Source organism: Trachemys scripta, chromosome 6 (genome assembly GCF_013100865.1).
Source record: "Trachemys scripta elegans isolate TJP31775 chromosome 6, CAS_Tse_1.0, whole genome shotgun sequence".
Classification (NCBI taxonomy): domain Eukaryota; kingdom Metazoa; phylum Chordata; order Testudines; family Emydidae; genus Trachemys; species Trachemys scripta.
This window is the reverse complement of record NC_048303.1, coordinates 45,746,490-45,762,969: the sequence shown is the minus strand read 5'-3', so window position 1 is coordinate 45,762,969 and position 16,480 is coordinate 45,746,490. Positions and strand designations below refer to the sequence as shown.

At 41.6% G+C, this 16,480-nt stretch overlaps 1 protein-coding gene across 5 annotated transcripts in view; it reads left to right on the top strand.

Moving 5' to 3' along the window:
- FCHO2 (FCH and mu domain containing endocytic adaptor 2) overlaps positions 1 to 16,480 on the top strand; it is a 205,614-nt gene that overhangs the window by 114,205 nt on the left and 74,929 nt on the right. For all 5 annotated transcript variants that reach the window (XM_034773504.1, XM_034773503.1, XM_034773505.1 and 2 more), the window contains 2 exons: positions 1,094 to 1,166; positions 6,245 to 6,269. In XM_034773504.1, coding sequence (XP_034629395.1) covers positions 1,094 to 1,166; positions 6,245 to 6,269 — 98 coding nt within the window. The remainder of the gene's footprint in view (positions 1 to 1,093; positions 1,167 to 6,244; positions 6,270 to 16,480) is intronic.

Genomic DNA, 16,480 nt, shown 5'->3' with positions numbered 1-16,480 from the left:
ACTGAAATAAAAGGCATAGTTTTGCATCCTACCTAGCTGTTTGTGGAGGCATGTAGTCAGTCCCCTATTTTCAGATCTGGGGAAATAGTAGTCAGATTTGCTTCAGCATAAATCCAGGAGAGGAGTAGACGTGGCAATGAGTCTGATATGGTGTCTGATTGAAACTAATTTTGACACATAAGATCATTATAAAATAAAACTTGTAGTAATTATGCTTGTACCATGTACAGTTCAAAGTCAGTTTTACTATGCAGAATGAACAGGAGTACTTGTGGCACCTTAGAGACTAACAAATTTATTAGAGCATAAGCTCTAATCCGAAGAAGTGGGCTGTAGTCCACGAAAGCATATGCTCTAATAAATTGTTAGCCTCTAAGGTGCCACAAGTACTCCTGTTCCTTTTGCGGATACAGACTAACACGGCTGCTACTCTGAAACCTGTTACTATGCAGAATGTATTTATTGTTATGATACAAAGGACTTTAATCTTTGGAATAGTTTTTATTCAGTTCCCTCTTTTTGTTGTAAGCGTGCTGCAAATCTTTTGACTCCACTAATTTAGTTCCAGGTTTACCATGGAAGTTAGACTGGTTTTCCTCCTGGACTAGTTATTAGGGTTTTGGCAGTTGAATAGACTAGATGGTCTGTGGTATTGCCCATTCCATGCTTGTGATCCTTTATTAATTCAATATAGAAAACTACAATAAGACTTAGTGGTGTCTTCTTAATTTATAAAGCTTTTTTTTTTTTTTTGTAGAAGAATCTTCATGACATTTAATGCTGTATTGTCAGTTTTACCCATTCTCTCTGAAATGTCCACCGTCTTGCATTGGTGTAAATAATATAAGATTATGGATTCATTGAGCAGTATCTATCAAATCAACTGTAAATCTTACATACCCTCTCCCCCAAATTAGTGGGGAGAGGGAATCAAAAAAAAAAACTGAGCCATTAAAAAAAAACATATTGAAAATAAAGCATTGAAGGTGGACATAAATGTTATACGGAGTATTGTGTTCATAAATGTATTATCTATATTGTTAAATATAAATTCATCTTGGTGGTCTTCTAATGATAAACATTTGTTCTGTAGGGATCAAACCAAGGAAAAGAAAGGCATTTGGTTTATCAGGAATAATTAAGAAAGAAAAAGATGCAGAATCTGTGTAAGTAGATTTCAAACCCGGAGCATTCAGTCCTAAATGAAAATGGAATAGCGTAATTGTGGAGATAAATATTTAGCTAATGTTTGTGACAAGAAATAATTTTACAAGTGATGTTTAAAGGCACACCATTAACTTGAAAAGGATCTTTTTCCCTGAAAAATGTGTTCCTCTTTTAGATGCAGGTAACACACCTAGGATTACTGTAACTGAAAGAAGTTAGTGGGGGAAAGATTTTGTTTTGTTTATTTTGTGCATTTGACAGTACTTTGTGTGTTTCATTGTGTGCTCTGCATAGGTAGTTAGACATCTTTGTCCTACAAATCATTAAGCACCTGAGTAACTTTACTCACTAGAGTAGTTCCACATAAGTCAAGGGTTCTACACACTTGAGTAAAGGTGTGTGTGCCTAAGTATTTGCAGGATCAGGGCCTTAGTTTCTCTCTTTCTGAAAAGACCCTTATAAGCAACAAGAGAAGAGCAGAATAACCTTTAAACTTTTTTTCAAGGGAATTGTTTTATCAATATGAGGAATTAAAGGATGTTCTATCAGAAAGTGCATTTTAAAAAAATTCAAGTTGGCGATATCCCTTTAAGTATGAGATAATTATAACTCGTACATTTCAAAGTGTTTGGCATGTGAAGTTTCTAGAAGCATAGGAAAATAAAATTTTATTTTGGAATGAGACAAGGAATTTTCTTTTGAAAAAATTTGAATTCATAAATATTTGCTGTGTGTTTATAAGCAAAAAACTCAAAGCCTTTTTAGACAAAAATTCTGTACAGTTTAAAAAATGTTGACAGAGCAAGTAGATGAAAATTTTATGTACAACCAGACATATGTAAAATTGTTGCCAACATATGTTGTGCCTTCCTTTCATCTACTTTCTTGTAAAATAGCCATTTTGATTCCATTTAGCTTTCTTGTGTGAATGGGGTTACCCAAGTTCTGTAGTTATTAACCCTCCTTGAATTTTTTGCCAATAGAATTATATTTTGACCTTAACTATGGTTTATTACTCAAACTAATCTCAGATTTCATATTACTCAATTGTTAAGTTAGCTTGTTCTCAAACCAGGAATCTCATTCCCTTGAAAAAACAATGAGGAATCCTTGTGGACCTTAGAGACTAACAAATTTATTTGGGCATAAGCTTTTGTGGGCTATAACCCACTTCATCAGATGCATGGAGTAGAAAATACAGTAAGCAGGTATAAATATACAGCACATGAAAAGGTGGGAGTTGCCTTGCCAAGTGGGGTATCAGTGCTAACGAGGCCAATTCAGTTAGGGTGGATATGGCCATTCTCAACAGTTGACAAGAAGCGGTGAATATCAAAAGAGGGGAAATTATTTTTTGTAGTGACCCAGCCACTCCCAGTCTTTATTCAGGCCTAATTTGATGGTGAACAGTCTTCTTATCTGAGTAGGGTGACCAGACAGCAAGTGTGAAAAATCGGGACAGGGGGTGGGGTGTAATAGCAGCCTATATAAGAAAAAGACCCAAAAATCGGGACTGTCCCTATAAAATCAGGACATCTGGTCACCCTATATCTGAGCCTCCCAAAAGCTCCTAAGCAGGTTTCTGAGGCCTGGTCTACGCTATGGGGATTAGGTTGAATTTAGCTGCGTTAGGTCGATTTAAAAATGAATGCGTCCCCACAACCAACCCCGTTCTGTCGACCTAAAGGGCTCTTAAAATCAACTTCTGTACTCCTCCCCGGCGAGGGGAGTAGCGCTAAAATCAGCTTTGCTGGGTCGAATTTGGGGTAGTGCGGATGCAATTCAACGATGTTGGCCTCCGGGAGCTATCCCGGAGTGCTCCATTGTGACTGCTCTGGACAGCACTTTGAACTATGATGCACTAGCCAGGTACATAGGAAAAGCCCCGGGAACTTTTAAATTTCATTACCTGTTTGGTCAGCGTGGCGAACTCAGCAGCACAGGTGACCATGCAGTCCCCCCAGAATCGTAGAGCGTAGAATGTTTCTACATTCCCCCTATCATCTCCGTCCCTGAGGATATTGCAGATTAGAAGGTGGAAAAAACGCACTCACGATGACATGTTTTCCGAGCTCATGCAGTCCTCTCGCACTGATAGGGCACAGCTTAATGCATGGAAGCATTCAGTGGCAGAGGCCTGGAAAGAATTAAGTGAGCGCAAAGAGCGGAGGCAGGACGCGATGCTGAGGCTAATGGGGTAGCAAACGGACATGATGAAGTGTTTGTTGGAGCTGCAGGAAAGCCAACAAGAGCATAGACCCCCACTGCATCCACTATATAACTGCCTACCCTCCTCCCCATTTCCATAGTCTCCTCACCCAGATGCCCAAGAATGCGGCGGGGGAGGCTCCGGCCCAGCCACTCCACTCCAAAGGATGGCCAAGCAACAGAAGGCTGTCATTCAAACAGTTTGATTTTTTGTGTGGCTACAATAAGCAATGTGGCCTTGTCCTTCCTTCCTCCCCCCACCCCACCCAGGCTACCTTGTCCGTTCTCTTTTTTTTTTTTTTTTTTTTTTTTTTTTAAATTAAGAAAGAATGCATGGTTTCAAAACAGTAGTTACTTTATTTCAAAGGGGGAGGGTGGTTGGCTTACAGGGAATTAAAATCAACAAAAGGGGTGGGTTTGCATCAAGGAGAAACACACACAACTGTCACACCGAAGCCTGGCCAGTCATGAAACTGGTTTTCAAAGCCTCTGTGCGCAGCGCCCCTTGCTGTGCTCTTCTAATCGCCCTGGTGTCTGGCTGCTCAAAATCGGACGCCAGGCGATTTGCCTCAACCTCCCACCCCGCCATAAACGTCTCCCCCTTACTCTCTCAGATATTATGGAGCACACAGCAAGCAGCAATAACAATGGGAATGTTGGTTGCGCTGAGGTCTGACGAATAGCACCAGTGAGCTTTTAAACGTCCAAAGGCACATTCTACCACCATTTGCACTTGCTCAGCCTATAGTTTAACTGCTCCTTACTACTGTCCAGGCTTCATGAACGGATCCCCCGAGCTCGTCGCTGGCGAGCAGGAGAGCAGAGTTCAGGGGAAGTGATGGAGCTGTACACCATGCCCTGGAGGTTGCTAGGAGCTGGGCAGGGAAGACGTTCCCAGAACCCCCGGCCACATTACATGTCTGACAAGGACAGTTACCAGTCCTACTGCACTGTCTGCTGCCAGGAGGACCAGTACGGATCCCCCAAGCTCATCGCTGGAGAGCAGGAGAGCAGAGTTGCAGCAGAAGCAGTGAATGACGACGGTTAGCAGTCCTACTGCACCATCTGCTGTGAAGGCAAGGAGCTGCTGCTGTGTAGCAATGCCAGCTGCTGCAGGTGCTTCTGTGTCGAATGTTTGGAGGTCTGGGTAGGGTAAGATACCTCAGCCAAGACAAAAGAGCAAGAGCCCTGGAACTGTTACGTGTGTCAACCACAGAAGTGCTATGGGGTGTTGCAGTGCCGACTGGACTGGAATGTACAGCTGCAAGACTTCTTCACCAGCGACAAAGGACAGGAATATGATGTACCTAAAATCTAAAAAGGCCCGCACATTTCCCAGAGTCAGTACCCTTGATAACAGAACGTCAATTTTTTTTTTTTTTTTTTTTTTTAATATCAAATGGTGTAAAACTTAGTTCTCATGTCTTGAGGCACATGGGAGAAATCAGGTGAGCCTTCCATTTGAGCTATCACTTGCACTTTCTTTTTTTTAAAATAGTCTTGCCTGATGCTGCTACCTTAGCTAGGCCAACAAAGAGGTAAAATGTACATGAATTAAAAACTTGTACGCAGACCCTGTATTCTTTTTAGAAAGACACCTCATTCTAAGTTCTTTCTTAAGGTGATATTGGAATTCCACATTAATGGTTCAGTTTCTTTGCAAGTTTTTTTCCGTCATTCATGAAGAGATTATCTATAGGTTGGATGTCTGAATTAACTGTTTGGCCTATCAAAGATACGTCTGTTATCAATTTTATTATTCTTTCTATTTGTCATAAATAGAGCTGTCTTTAAGAAATAATTAACAAAATATTCATTTACAGTGGCATTTGATTTTTGATGGTGCAGGTTACAGAAGGCCTGTGTACTGATTCAATATTCAGGTGTTTAGTTAAGAGTAGCTCCAGCTTGCATTTATCAGTTGTCTTGGAGAATTTCATGTCTGGTCACTTGGACTGACTTTCATTTTTGAAAACATTACTGTTTGAATCCAGAAACTACAACGGAATCTGTTTACAATCCCATAGCAAGCATTCACAAATACTAAACACCTACCAAGTGCTTTTTTGGAAACTTTTTATTCTTGAAGAGGTGATTTTTATTTTATTTTTTTTAGTGAGCCTTTGTGGTGGTGATCTGTCTTATTACTTGTTGGTATATGGACCAGTTCTTATAATGCAACTCAAGTCTATTTATGACTCCAAGGCCCACACGGTTCTTGGACATGATCTAAAAGAGTGAAATTATGGAAGAGAGAAACTCTAAACTCCATTAGCCTAGTCATAATTGTTTCTAGAACAGGTTATTATCCAAATGAGTGAATTTTTTAATATGGACAGTTTCATTAGTATTGTTGACAGGGTTTTTCTGCATGTGCACATCATCTGCATAGACCTGATACTCTCAAATTACATAAATCTACCCAAAATTGTTAAACATTTTCCTTAAACCCAGAACAATGTGGGAATTCACAGATATAACTTAAAATCCAGGCTGGCACTCCTGCCTTAACTCATTCCATTATATTTTTTTCTTTTTTGCACCATGGCGTGAGTTAAGGCTGGAATGTCAGCTTTGATTTTCAGCATTTATGTGAATTTCCTTGCTTTGGTGGACTCAGCTTAAACCTTCAGTTACTTTATTTTCTTTGCAGCTGAATAAAGAGAATTCACTTAATTAATATTAATGTCAGTCAAATAAAACAATGTTAATGTTGCTTTTTAGGAGTTGTGTGCAAAGGGATGGGTTGTAAGCAAATTAAAAACTACTAAAGGAGATTCCAAAATTGTATTAAAAAATACTTCTCTATCTGTGCATTTTTGATAGTTACACATTTTTTCTCTATTTTTTTTTTTTTTTTTTTTTACAGGGAATGTCCAGATGCAGATTCAGTTGTAAGTAGACTTATTTCCTACACAAGTGTGTAATCTTAACTTTGTCAGGGGCTAAAATTTAGTCAACTGACTTACCTTCTGGTATGACAAAGCAAAGTACTATTCTGTTCTAATGTCTTAATTGGAGTGTCTCTACAGTAGTTATTTTTACCAAGTTTGCAGACAGAATTTTTTAAATCTGTAATACGTTTATATTTCATAGAAACTTTAATTTTTAAACAAGACACTTTAACCATTTGTAAATTATTTTGGAAGTTTAATAGGTACTTAATGGAGTAAACACTTGTAATGCTCTTGTAAGATCCTAGCCCTGCATTGTCATCTGCCCTTAACAATTTCTGTGCCCTTGCAGAGCCCTGTTGACTTCAGTGGGTTCCATTTGGCTTCAACAATTTATTCACATGGATGACAGTATAGGTTCGGAGACTAAATTTGTAAATGTCTGAAATTTATATTAAATTTGTTCACTCATTGGCATGATAGATACAGCTTTATTTTTGTGCAACTGTTTCACTCCTCTCAGCTCCATTTATAGTGTATTTTATAGTTTCACTTTCAACTTTGAAGATGTAGCAGTTCTAAATTAAACACTGGATTCAGTACTTTTCTCTTTCATGTTGGCAAAATTAATGGTGCCACTTTTGAACCTCTTGCAATTTGCTCTCTGCTCAATCTTTCTGCGAAGATGATTTTTTAATTGCAGTTATCTCAACGAGGAGGGTGGGTGAGTTGACAGCCCTGGTGTCAAGTCCTTTTTATGCAGTTTTCCACAAGTTTAAAGTTTATCTCCACCCTCATCCTAAATTCCTAACAAAGATGGTCTCCAATTTTTGCCATAACCAGGCAGTTCATTTGCCGACTTTCTTTCCAAAGGCTTACGCTCAGAGAGTTGAAGAAAAACTTCCATTCATTAGAAGTGAAAAGAACTTTAGTTTTCTATCTGAACTGCACTAAGTCCTTTATGTCCTCAACACAGCTCTTGTTGTGATAGCAGACAGAGTGAAAGGCCGTCTGGTTTCCACTCAGAAAATTTCATCCTGGGTTTCTTCATGCATTCATTTGTGCTACCTGTTGGCTAGTGTTACTTCACCGCGAGAGTGTTGGCACATTCAACTAGGGTGCATGCAGCATCAGCAGCTTTTCTAGTGCAAGTACCTATTATGGGCTTCTGCAGAGCGGCAACTTGGTCATCAGTGCACACGTTTGCTTCTCATTATGCTATAGCCAGTCAGTTCAGGACAGTACCTCTTTTGAATGTGTTCTTCTCCAGTCTCTGCTCAAGTAGACTCCAAGCACACCTCCAAGTTAATCTGCTTGTGAATCACCTACAGTGGAATGGATATGTGCAATCACTCAAAGAAGAAATGGTTATCTATGTTTCCATAACTGTTCTTCAAGATGTGTTGCACATGTCCATTCCATGACCTGCCCTCCTTCCCCACCCTTATCAATGTCTATCTGGTAAAAAGCAAGTGAGAGGATTGGGTGTGGCTCCACCCCCATATACCAACATGCAGTGGCACGCTACAGCAGAGGGCCCTCAAGCTGCCCTGATGTGTATTGCTTAGGGAAAAAGACATCCGACAACTGTGCATGGGGTGCACAAATCTCTACAGTGGAAAGGACAGGTGCAACACGTCTCAAAGAACAACAGTTACAGAAAGGTAGTTAACTGTTTCTTCCATGTGGTATATACCTCATGTATTGGTTGTTACATCAGAAAGATTTCTCTTGGTATTTTGTATATGCTTAGTTAGTTATAGGTGGTGGTAGTAGTACCCTTAGCATTAGATTACTTAGTTTAGTAGTTACGTAGTTGGTTTTTCTCTGGTCCAATGTCTTCACCAGGTTTCAAGCACCTCCCCTCCTGTGGAGTAGCTGTCCCCAGTAGTAATCCCCATATTCTGTGCTTATTGTTCCTAGGAGTGGGGCATATTAAAAGTACTCAATTTGCCTGCCCTTCAAAAAGGTGATGCAAGTGGCTAGAGACTTACATCTGAAGCTGCATCTTATGGAGTGAGTCATGAGGCCTGCTATAGCCCTGGGATTAGATTGTCTGGCCCCTCAGTGAGCTTCGGTGCTGCCAGGAAACTCTGACTCTTCAAGGAGAAGACTGTTCTTTCGTCTCCTCCTCCAAGAAAGAAGGCTCATAAAACTGACCACAGTCACTCCAAGACTTGGGGAGATGTTTCCTCTAAGAGGAGTGCTGACTGGCACTGGGTTTCCTTGAGTACTCAGAATAGAGCAGGGCTCTCTATCCACTTGCTGGTACCAAGGTGAGATCATTCCAGCACCATACCATTGACTCTGGTACCATTTGTGGGGGCGGCTATTGAGTCTGGTATCGACCATGTTGCTCTTAGCACCAACTATATCGAGTCCACAGCCTTATTAAGCTGACAGAGATTTACTCTCCCTTTCTGTGCTGGACTCATCTGTGATATAGGAGTCATCAGCTGTGGTGGTGTCTTCTGTGGTCCTGGGACCATCTGGTTTGATTGCCCCAGAAAATGGGCTATTGCAGGTGTCATCTCTGGCACCACTTAAAATCCAGACTGCACAGACAATATAAGTTCCTGTATCAGCACCAAGACATCCATTGTCCGTGCCGATTTAGTGTTTCTCACCGGAGACAGTGTCAGCTTCTATAGCCCCAATGCTGGCCAGAGCTACAGTTTTGGTAGCAGCTTCTTCTTTGATACCAACATCCTTTCTGGTACCAGGTGTTAGTGCTGCCTCTATGATGCTGCCACTACTCAAGGCATCAGCTTCTCTACCTGCATAGGCACCAATGCGACCCACATACTGGGCTTCAGATGAGTCAGAGCATATGATGGCTCCACCAGAGGTGGCTCCTCTGTTCCCTTTGGACTATTTGGAAGGTTCCTTGCATTCAAGTTCAGAATCATTTTCCACTTCTCTGTCCAGGCACTGAGCTCAAAAGTCTTTGATATCTCAGGGGAGCACATCAGTACCAGGATCGATATGTTCTCTCAGTAGAAAGTGTGGTTCTTGGCCCAGTTTCTACTGGCCATCAATGCCATATCCCTTTCTTCTGTGGCATTCATGGAACCATTGGGATTCCCTCGATTTTTAAGGTCTCAGTCCTTGGCTTACTGTGGTCGCTGAACTCTCCTGCTGTCTTGTCTCCTGGCCCACCTACACTGGAAATGCATATGGAGGTTGTTCAGTCTAAGCCATTATTGCAGGAGCAAGCAGAATCACAGCAGATCCCATTGGCCCTGCTTCCTCCTTCCCCATCTTCACCGGATGATTCAGCTATACCAGATTCCTCCTCTTCTGTGCCTGATGACTTTCAGTCATATTAAGATCTGCTATGGCGAATGGCTACTGCATTCAGGCAGAATTTGTTCAGGACAGTACCTGTAGGTTGGTAGACATTCTCCAGTTGTTGGCTCCAGGGAGGATAGTTTTCCCTTAAAATAAAGTGCTTTTGGAACCTGCAAAGACTTTGTGGCTTGCCCTCGCTTCCTTACTGCCTACAACGAAGCATATTGATGAGCAGTGTTATGTCCCTAATGCAGGGTTTCAAGCACTTCTACTTACATCCAGCCCCTCACTCTCTTGTTGTAACAGCTGCAAATGAGAGATTGTGACAGGATATTTAAGAGACTGCTTAAAGGAAAAGAGTCTAAATAGTTGGATTTGATGGGAAGAAAAATGTATTTGACTTTGTTTTTACAAATGCGCATTGCTAATCAGCAGGCACTGTTGTCAGAATATGATAAAATTACCAGAATCCTCCAAGAAAGAATTCAAGGTTTTCATGGCTGAAGGTCGTTTAGTGGGAAAGATGTCATTGCAGTCAACACTGGATGTGGCAGATTTCTCCTCCAGGATTATGGCCTCAGATGTAACAGAGAAGAGCTTCGTAGTTACAGAACTCTGGCATAGCTCCCAAGGTTCAGCGGAGGTGTAGCAGAGGACCTACATTTTGATGGTTATTTTTTTGTTTTCAGAAAAGATGGATGAGACACTACAGTCTTTTAAGGACTCTCAAGTTACTTTATGTTCTCTGGGGGTTTATACCCATGATTAAGAGATGGCATTATGGAGGGCGGCAGCAACATCAATACCAACAGTATTCCCAGTGATGTTACAGGCAGTCAGCTTATGCTGCTAGACAGCAGGACTTCTACAGAAAGAACCATAAATCACAGAGAAGAAGGCCTTCTGGTTCTAATTTCAACCAGCCTGCCCATCCTCCATCAGCTTTAGATAAGCAGTCAATTTGATGCTCGTATCAAGGGCAGCTTACCAGTTGTCAATTTCTACACCAGTTCCTCTCCATTTGGAGACACTGTTCCACTTCTACAGTGCTTGGGAAACAATAACTACATACAAATGTGTCTTAAGCACTGTGGGATTGGCGGTTATGTTATCCATTTCCCATCTATCCCCCCTATCTGGTCCGTTTTAGGGACCCATGTCACAAGTCACTGCTCCCATAGCTGATCCAGACTGCACTTCTGGAGCCATAGAGGAACTTCCCTTCAGCATTGGGGAAAGGGATTCTACTCTGTTACCTTTTTTGATCCCCAAGTCCAGTATGAGACCTATTCTGGACTCAACAAATACACCTCTACCCCAATATAACACGACCGGATATAACACGGTAAAGCAGCGCTCCGGAGGTGAGGGGGGCTGCACGCTCCGGTGGATCAAAGCAAGTTCGATACAACACAGTTTCACCTATAACATGGTAAGATTTTTTGGCTCCCGAGGACAGCGTTATATCGGGGTAGAGGTGTATATGAGATTCTGCATGGTAACCTTAGCTACAATTCTCCTTGCATTAGATCACCATGACTGTTTGCAGCCTTTGATCTTCAGTATGCCTACTTTCATGGGGCAATTTTCCCAAGCCACAGGAAGTTACTGAGATTCGTAGTAGCAGGCCAACATTACCATTACACAATACTCCCTTTTGCCTTCTTATCAGCCACACATGTATTTACTAAATGCATGACAGTAATGGCAGCCTGTCTCAGGAGGATGAGAATTCACATCTTGCCATACGTAGAAGATTGGCTAGTGAGGAACAAGTCCGAGGAACAAGTCCTCTGTCATGTCCAGTTCATGTCAGATCTCTTTGATCGGCTAAGGTTGAATTTGAACAAGACAAAGTCAGCAGTAATTCCAATGCACAAAATAAACTTCATTGGGCCCTATTAGACTCTTTGAGTTTAAGGATCTTTCTCCCACAAGAACATTTCCAAACAAATTGTTGCCTGTGTCTGTCCCTCCAATCTCACACTTCAACTACAGTCCATATACATCTGAGTTTAGTAAGCCATATGGCCTATTAACACTTATATAGTCCAGCATGTGAGATTGTGCCTTCGTCCTCTTCAATCATGGTTGAAGTTGCTCTGTCATCCGAGTTGTCCTTCATTGGACAAGCTTGTCCAAGTGCCACTGGTGATTCTGGAGTCCCTACAGTGATGGGCAGAACAGAGCATGTATGAGAGGGTGTTCCCTTCCTTCCCTGACAAGCCCTATATTTACTGATGCCTCCACAATAAATTGGGAGGCAAGTCTAGAGAAATTGAAAATTCAGGCTTTGTGGACAAAACAGGAAGTTTCCCTACATATCAGCATCCTGGAGCTTCAAGTGGTTGACAAAGCGTGCCAGGCCTTTCGGGCTCAGATCGACGGCACAGTGGTTCATATACTTACCAACAGTATCACCGCAGTGTATTATGTCAACAAGCAGGGAGAAGCACACTCCAACCAGCTCTATAAGGAAGCGATAAAGTTTTGTCACTTTTGCATCTAGGAAGATATTATTCCCACAGCTGCACGCTTACTAGGTGCTCAGAATTGGTTGTCCGATCACCTCAATAGGAGTTTCTCCGAGTCATAAATGGTTCCTGAAAAGCAGTGTGCTGAGGTCCCTTTTCAAAGAATGAGGCATTCCGACAGTTGACCTGTTTACAGCAAAAGACAAAAAAGAAATGCAGTCAGTTTTGCTCTCGAGTGGATCTCAGTACCAACTCATTCATTGATGCCTTCCATTTGAATTGAGAATTGGCCCTAATGTATGCCTTCCCCCGATACCACTCATTCTTAAACTGAAGCTGGAACATGCCAACCTGATACTCATTGCACCAGCTTGGCTGAGACAATGTTGGTTCTCCGACCTTCACAGTCTGTCTATTCCGGGACAGGCAACCTATGGCATGCGTGCCGAAGGCAGCACGCGAGCTGATTTTCAGTGGCACTCATACTGCCCGGGTCCTGGCCACCGGTCCAGGGGGCTCTGCATTTTAATTTAATTTTAAATGAAGCTTCTTAAACATTTTAAAAACCTTATTTACTTTTCATACAACAATAGTTTAGTTATATATTATAGACTTATAGAAAGAGACCTTCTAAAAACGTTAAAATGTATTACTGGCACGCAAAACTTTAAATTAGAGTGAATAAATGAAGATTTGGCAGACCACTTCTGAAAGGTTGCCTACCCCTGGTCTATTCAATCTCTCAGATCTCTTCCCTCATTCCTGACCTGCTGACACAACATTATAATCTGATCCAGCATCCAGCACTGGGCCGTCTGCCCCTAATGGCATGGATGCTGCATGAGGAGGAAGAACAATGTTTGCAAGCAGTGCAGTGGCAAGTCCTATTTAATGGTAAAAAACCTTCTATTAGGTCTTCCTATTTGGCTAAGTGGAAGTGTTTTTTCGTTTGGTCTTTAGTTTGGGGAATTTGGCTGATGCTACCATGTATTCAAGACATTTTGGATTACCTGTTACATCTTAAGTCCTCAAGTCTGTCACTCAGCGAATTGAGGGTCCGCTTACCAATGATCTCAGCATTTCATCCTCCAGTCTGAGAGAAGTTGGTATTTTCCAATTCCATGATAGTTAGATTTCTATTGACTCCTCCAATACTGTACTGGCTGCCCTCATGGGTCCTCCATTTGAGTCCCTAACCACTTGCTCTCTGTTTCCTCTTTGCCAAAAGACAGCTTTTCTTGTTGCTATAACTTCCACAAGGAGATTTAATGAGCTGTGGGCCTTAATGGTGGAGTCTCCATGTACTCAGTTTTTCAAAAGTAATGTCACAATTTCACCTTAACCAAACAATATACCTACCTGTATTTTTTCCTAAGCCTCACTCAAATGCAGATGAACGGCGTATTTATTCCTTGGAGGTGAGACAATCATTGGCATTCTGTCTGTAAAGGACTTGCCACCTCAACTTTTTGTATCTTATGCAGATCAGATGAAGGATCTGGTGATTTCCACACAATTCCTGATAGATTCCTTCCTGCACCGTGATAGCTCAGACCACAGTTCCCAAAAACTGGTAGCTCATTTAACCAGGGGCCATGCGATTTTGGTTGCATTTCTCAGGGTTTGTCTACACTGGCACTTCGTTGGAAAAATTTTGTCGTTCAGGGGTATTAAAAAACCATACCCCTGAATGACAAACATTTTACTGACGAAACGCGCCGGTGTGAACAGCACTTTGTCGGCAGGAGAGCCGACTAAGCCACTGCCATTCGTTGGGGGTGGAAGTTTTTTCCTGGAGAGCTCTGTCCTACCAACAAATTTAGCTACACTGCGTGCCTTTTAGCGGCACGGCTGTAGAAGCACAGCTGTGGCGTTAAAAGCCTCGTCGTGTAGCCATAGCCTTAGTGATGTTTCCATATTGGACATTTGCAGGGATGCTACCTGGTCTTCCATACAGACTTTTACCAAACATTATGCTATTATGACTGTCTAGATCAGATGCAAACTTTGGAAGAGCAATTCTGCAATTGTTATTTAAGCAGATTCTAAGACTGCTTAAAACTCCATCCATTACAGCTTGTGGCTCACCTGAGTGGAATACACATCTGCAACCACTCGAAGAAAAAACAGTTACCCTACCTGTACTGTCGTTGTTTTTCGAGACGTTGATGCAGACATGTATTCCACAACCCTCTGTCCCCTCTGCATCAGTGTCCCAGTCTTGGATTCCGGTGCAAAGGAACTTGAGGGAGGTTAAGGCAGCTCTGCCTCAAACAGCCCTGGGTGGGGGTACAAGAGGTCCGAGGGCACAAGCACTACCACAATGGGTACTGCTAAGCAACAATCTCCAGATTTGCTGTTCTGGACACATGCACATCTGAGCTGAATACACGTATGCACCCACATCTCAAAGAACAACAGTTACCAATACAGGGAGGTAACTTTCTGGGGGGCTGGGGTTAGTGGGCGGAGGAAGACTGTGTACAATCTTAACTACAGTTATAGAGAAGAAAATTGTAGACATTTTACTAAAAAAAATACAACCTCCACCAAGATTTGAACTCAGTACCTGTGATGTGTAAGGGAAATAGTTTATCCACTATCTTTGTGTATAAACTGTGGGAAATTAAAAGTAGCGCTTTGGCCATTTTCTTTAGGACTTCCATATTTGGCCAAACATTTAATAAGTATTTATTAATAGAAAAAGAAAAATAAGCAATATATAATGAGGCAACCATAGAAAATGCATTTCCTGCCATAATTACAGCAGTTCTTACACTGATCCATGGAGATCTATTTGGTCAGAGTTTGCTCTTGATCATCTTTGTTTGCAGCTGCCAAATCCCATGAAAAGAAAGATAGTACATTTAATATTTACCTTAAGCTACTTTTCCATAGAACCAATTCCTGTTGTTGCCACAAGAGTGTTATATGATCAATAATGGGGGGCTGGGGGTTAGGGGTGGTCTGTAGAAATCTGAGGAGGGTGGATTTGTTCTGAGAGAGACAGTCTCTTATCTATTTAGGTGTGGTTCACTGTATAGAAAAAGCCTTAAAACTACTGCTATAGTATGTATCAGAAACTACATGCACTTTAAAATTTCATTAAATGTATCCTTGGTTTATTAGTTTGCTTAGTTTGAATAAGGCTCTGCATGCATCTAAGGGATGCCTAGCAGAGGAAGCCTTACTTCCCCTACAGAGCCACCCAGGTTAGCCCAGGAGATGAGAAGGGGAGGAAGAGCTGAGAACCAGCAACCAGTTGTGGTTAGCTGATTCTTTGCCCCTCTAAAGCCTGGAGACTATTCTAACCTCTGTTAGCTGGTGAGGGTTCCCTTAGGATCATATGTCATCTGGAGTAGCCAGAGTGCAGCCCTCTCCAGACACTCCTCTTCTTAAGCCTGATATACCCACTGCTGGCTTATACTCCAGGAGAATCCCCAGCATGGGACTTGTGTGTGCTTCCCATTCCCAAGTGTTCCAAGAGGAACAGGGTCAACAATCTGCTGCCAAGTATTAGTTATGGATAGAGCTGTATAAATAACTGATTTTTTTGGTTCACCATCAGTTGGAGGGGGCTGGGGAGTGGAGTTGGTTGGTTCAAACCAAATTCAAAATGTGTCTGAATTTCAGTGAATCAAAAAAATTTCATTTAGAATATTTTTAATAAAAGCCAAGGAAATGAAGAGCACAGAACCACTGGAGGAGGTGGTGATGCCCCCTGCCCTATACCCAGTTTAGTCCAATGATTAGGGCACTCCCCTGGGATATGGGAGACCCAGGTTTGAATCCTTACTGTGCAGCAGTGCCTGGAACTCGGGTATCCCTCCTCTCTGGTAATTTCATTTTGATGATGTCTTAATGTTTTGTTTTAACATTTGATTTTTTTTTCCATTTAGACTCAAACAGTTCACCAGAATCTACACAAATTTGCTAAATGTTTCTGTCAACCAGAATCCCAAGTTTTTCGGTGTAAAAAAAAAAAAAGGGTTTTGCCTGAAAAATTGTATCCAACTCTAATTGTCAGTCCTTTATGTTCAGCCCTCAGGTTCAGAAGGTTGGATACCACTGGTATAGATAGTAGGTTGCAGTGTTTTCTTGACTCTGTGTCAAGTTTTTGTGGCTTTGGAATTTATAGTAAAAGTGGAGGGACGTCTAAAGAAAAACGAGAGAGATATTGTTGAAAAGCAGATTTTGTGTCTACAATTGGTAATTTATTAACTCTTCTGTCTTAATATTTTCTGGGGTTTTTGTTTTTTTAATTCATTAATGTCTGGCTGGTATTTGGAACTTGATAATGCAAAAATGGAAGCTGTAGATCCTAGAAAATTTAAAGTAAATTACTTATTGTCTAATTCAGGTGTGCATTGAGTTATAACCAAGGATGCTGGGAAACATTGATACAAAAAATGTGTGGCGTAGTATAATACTATGTTGCTGTGATGT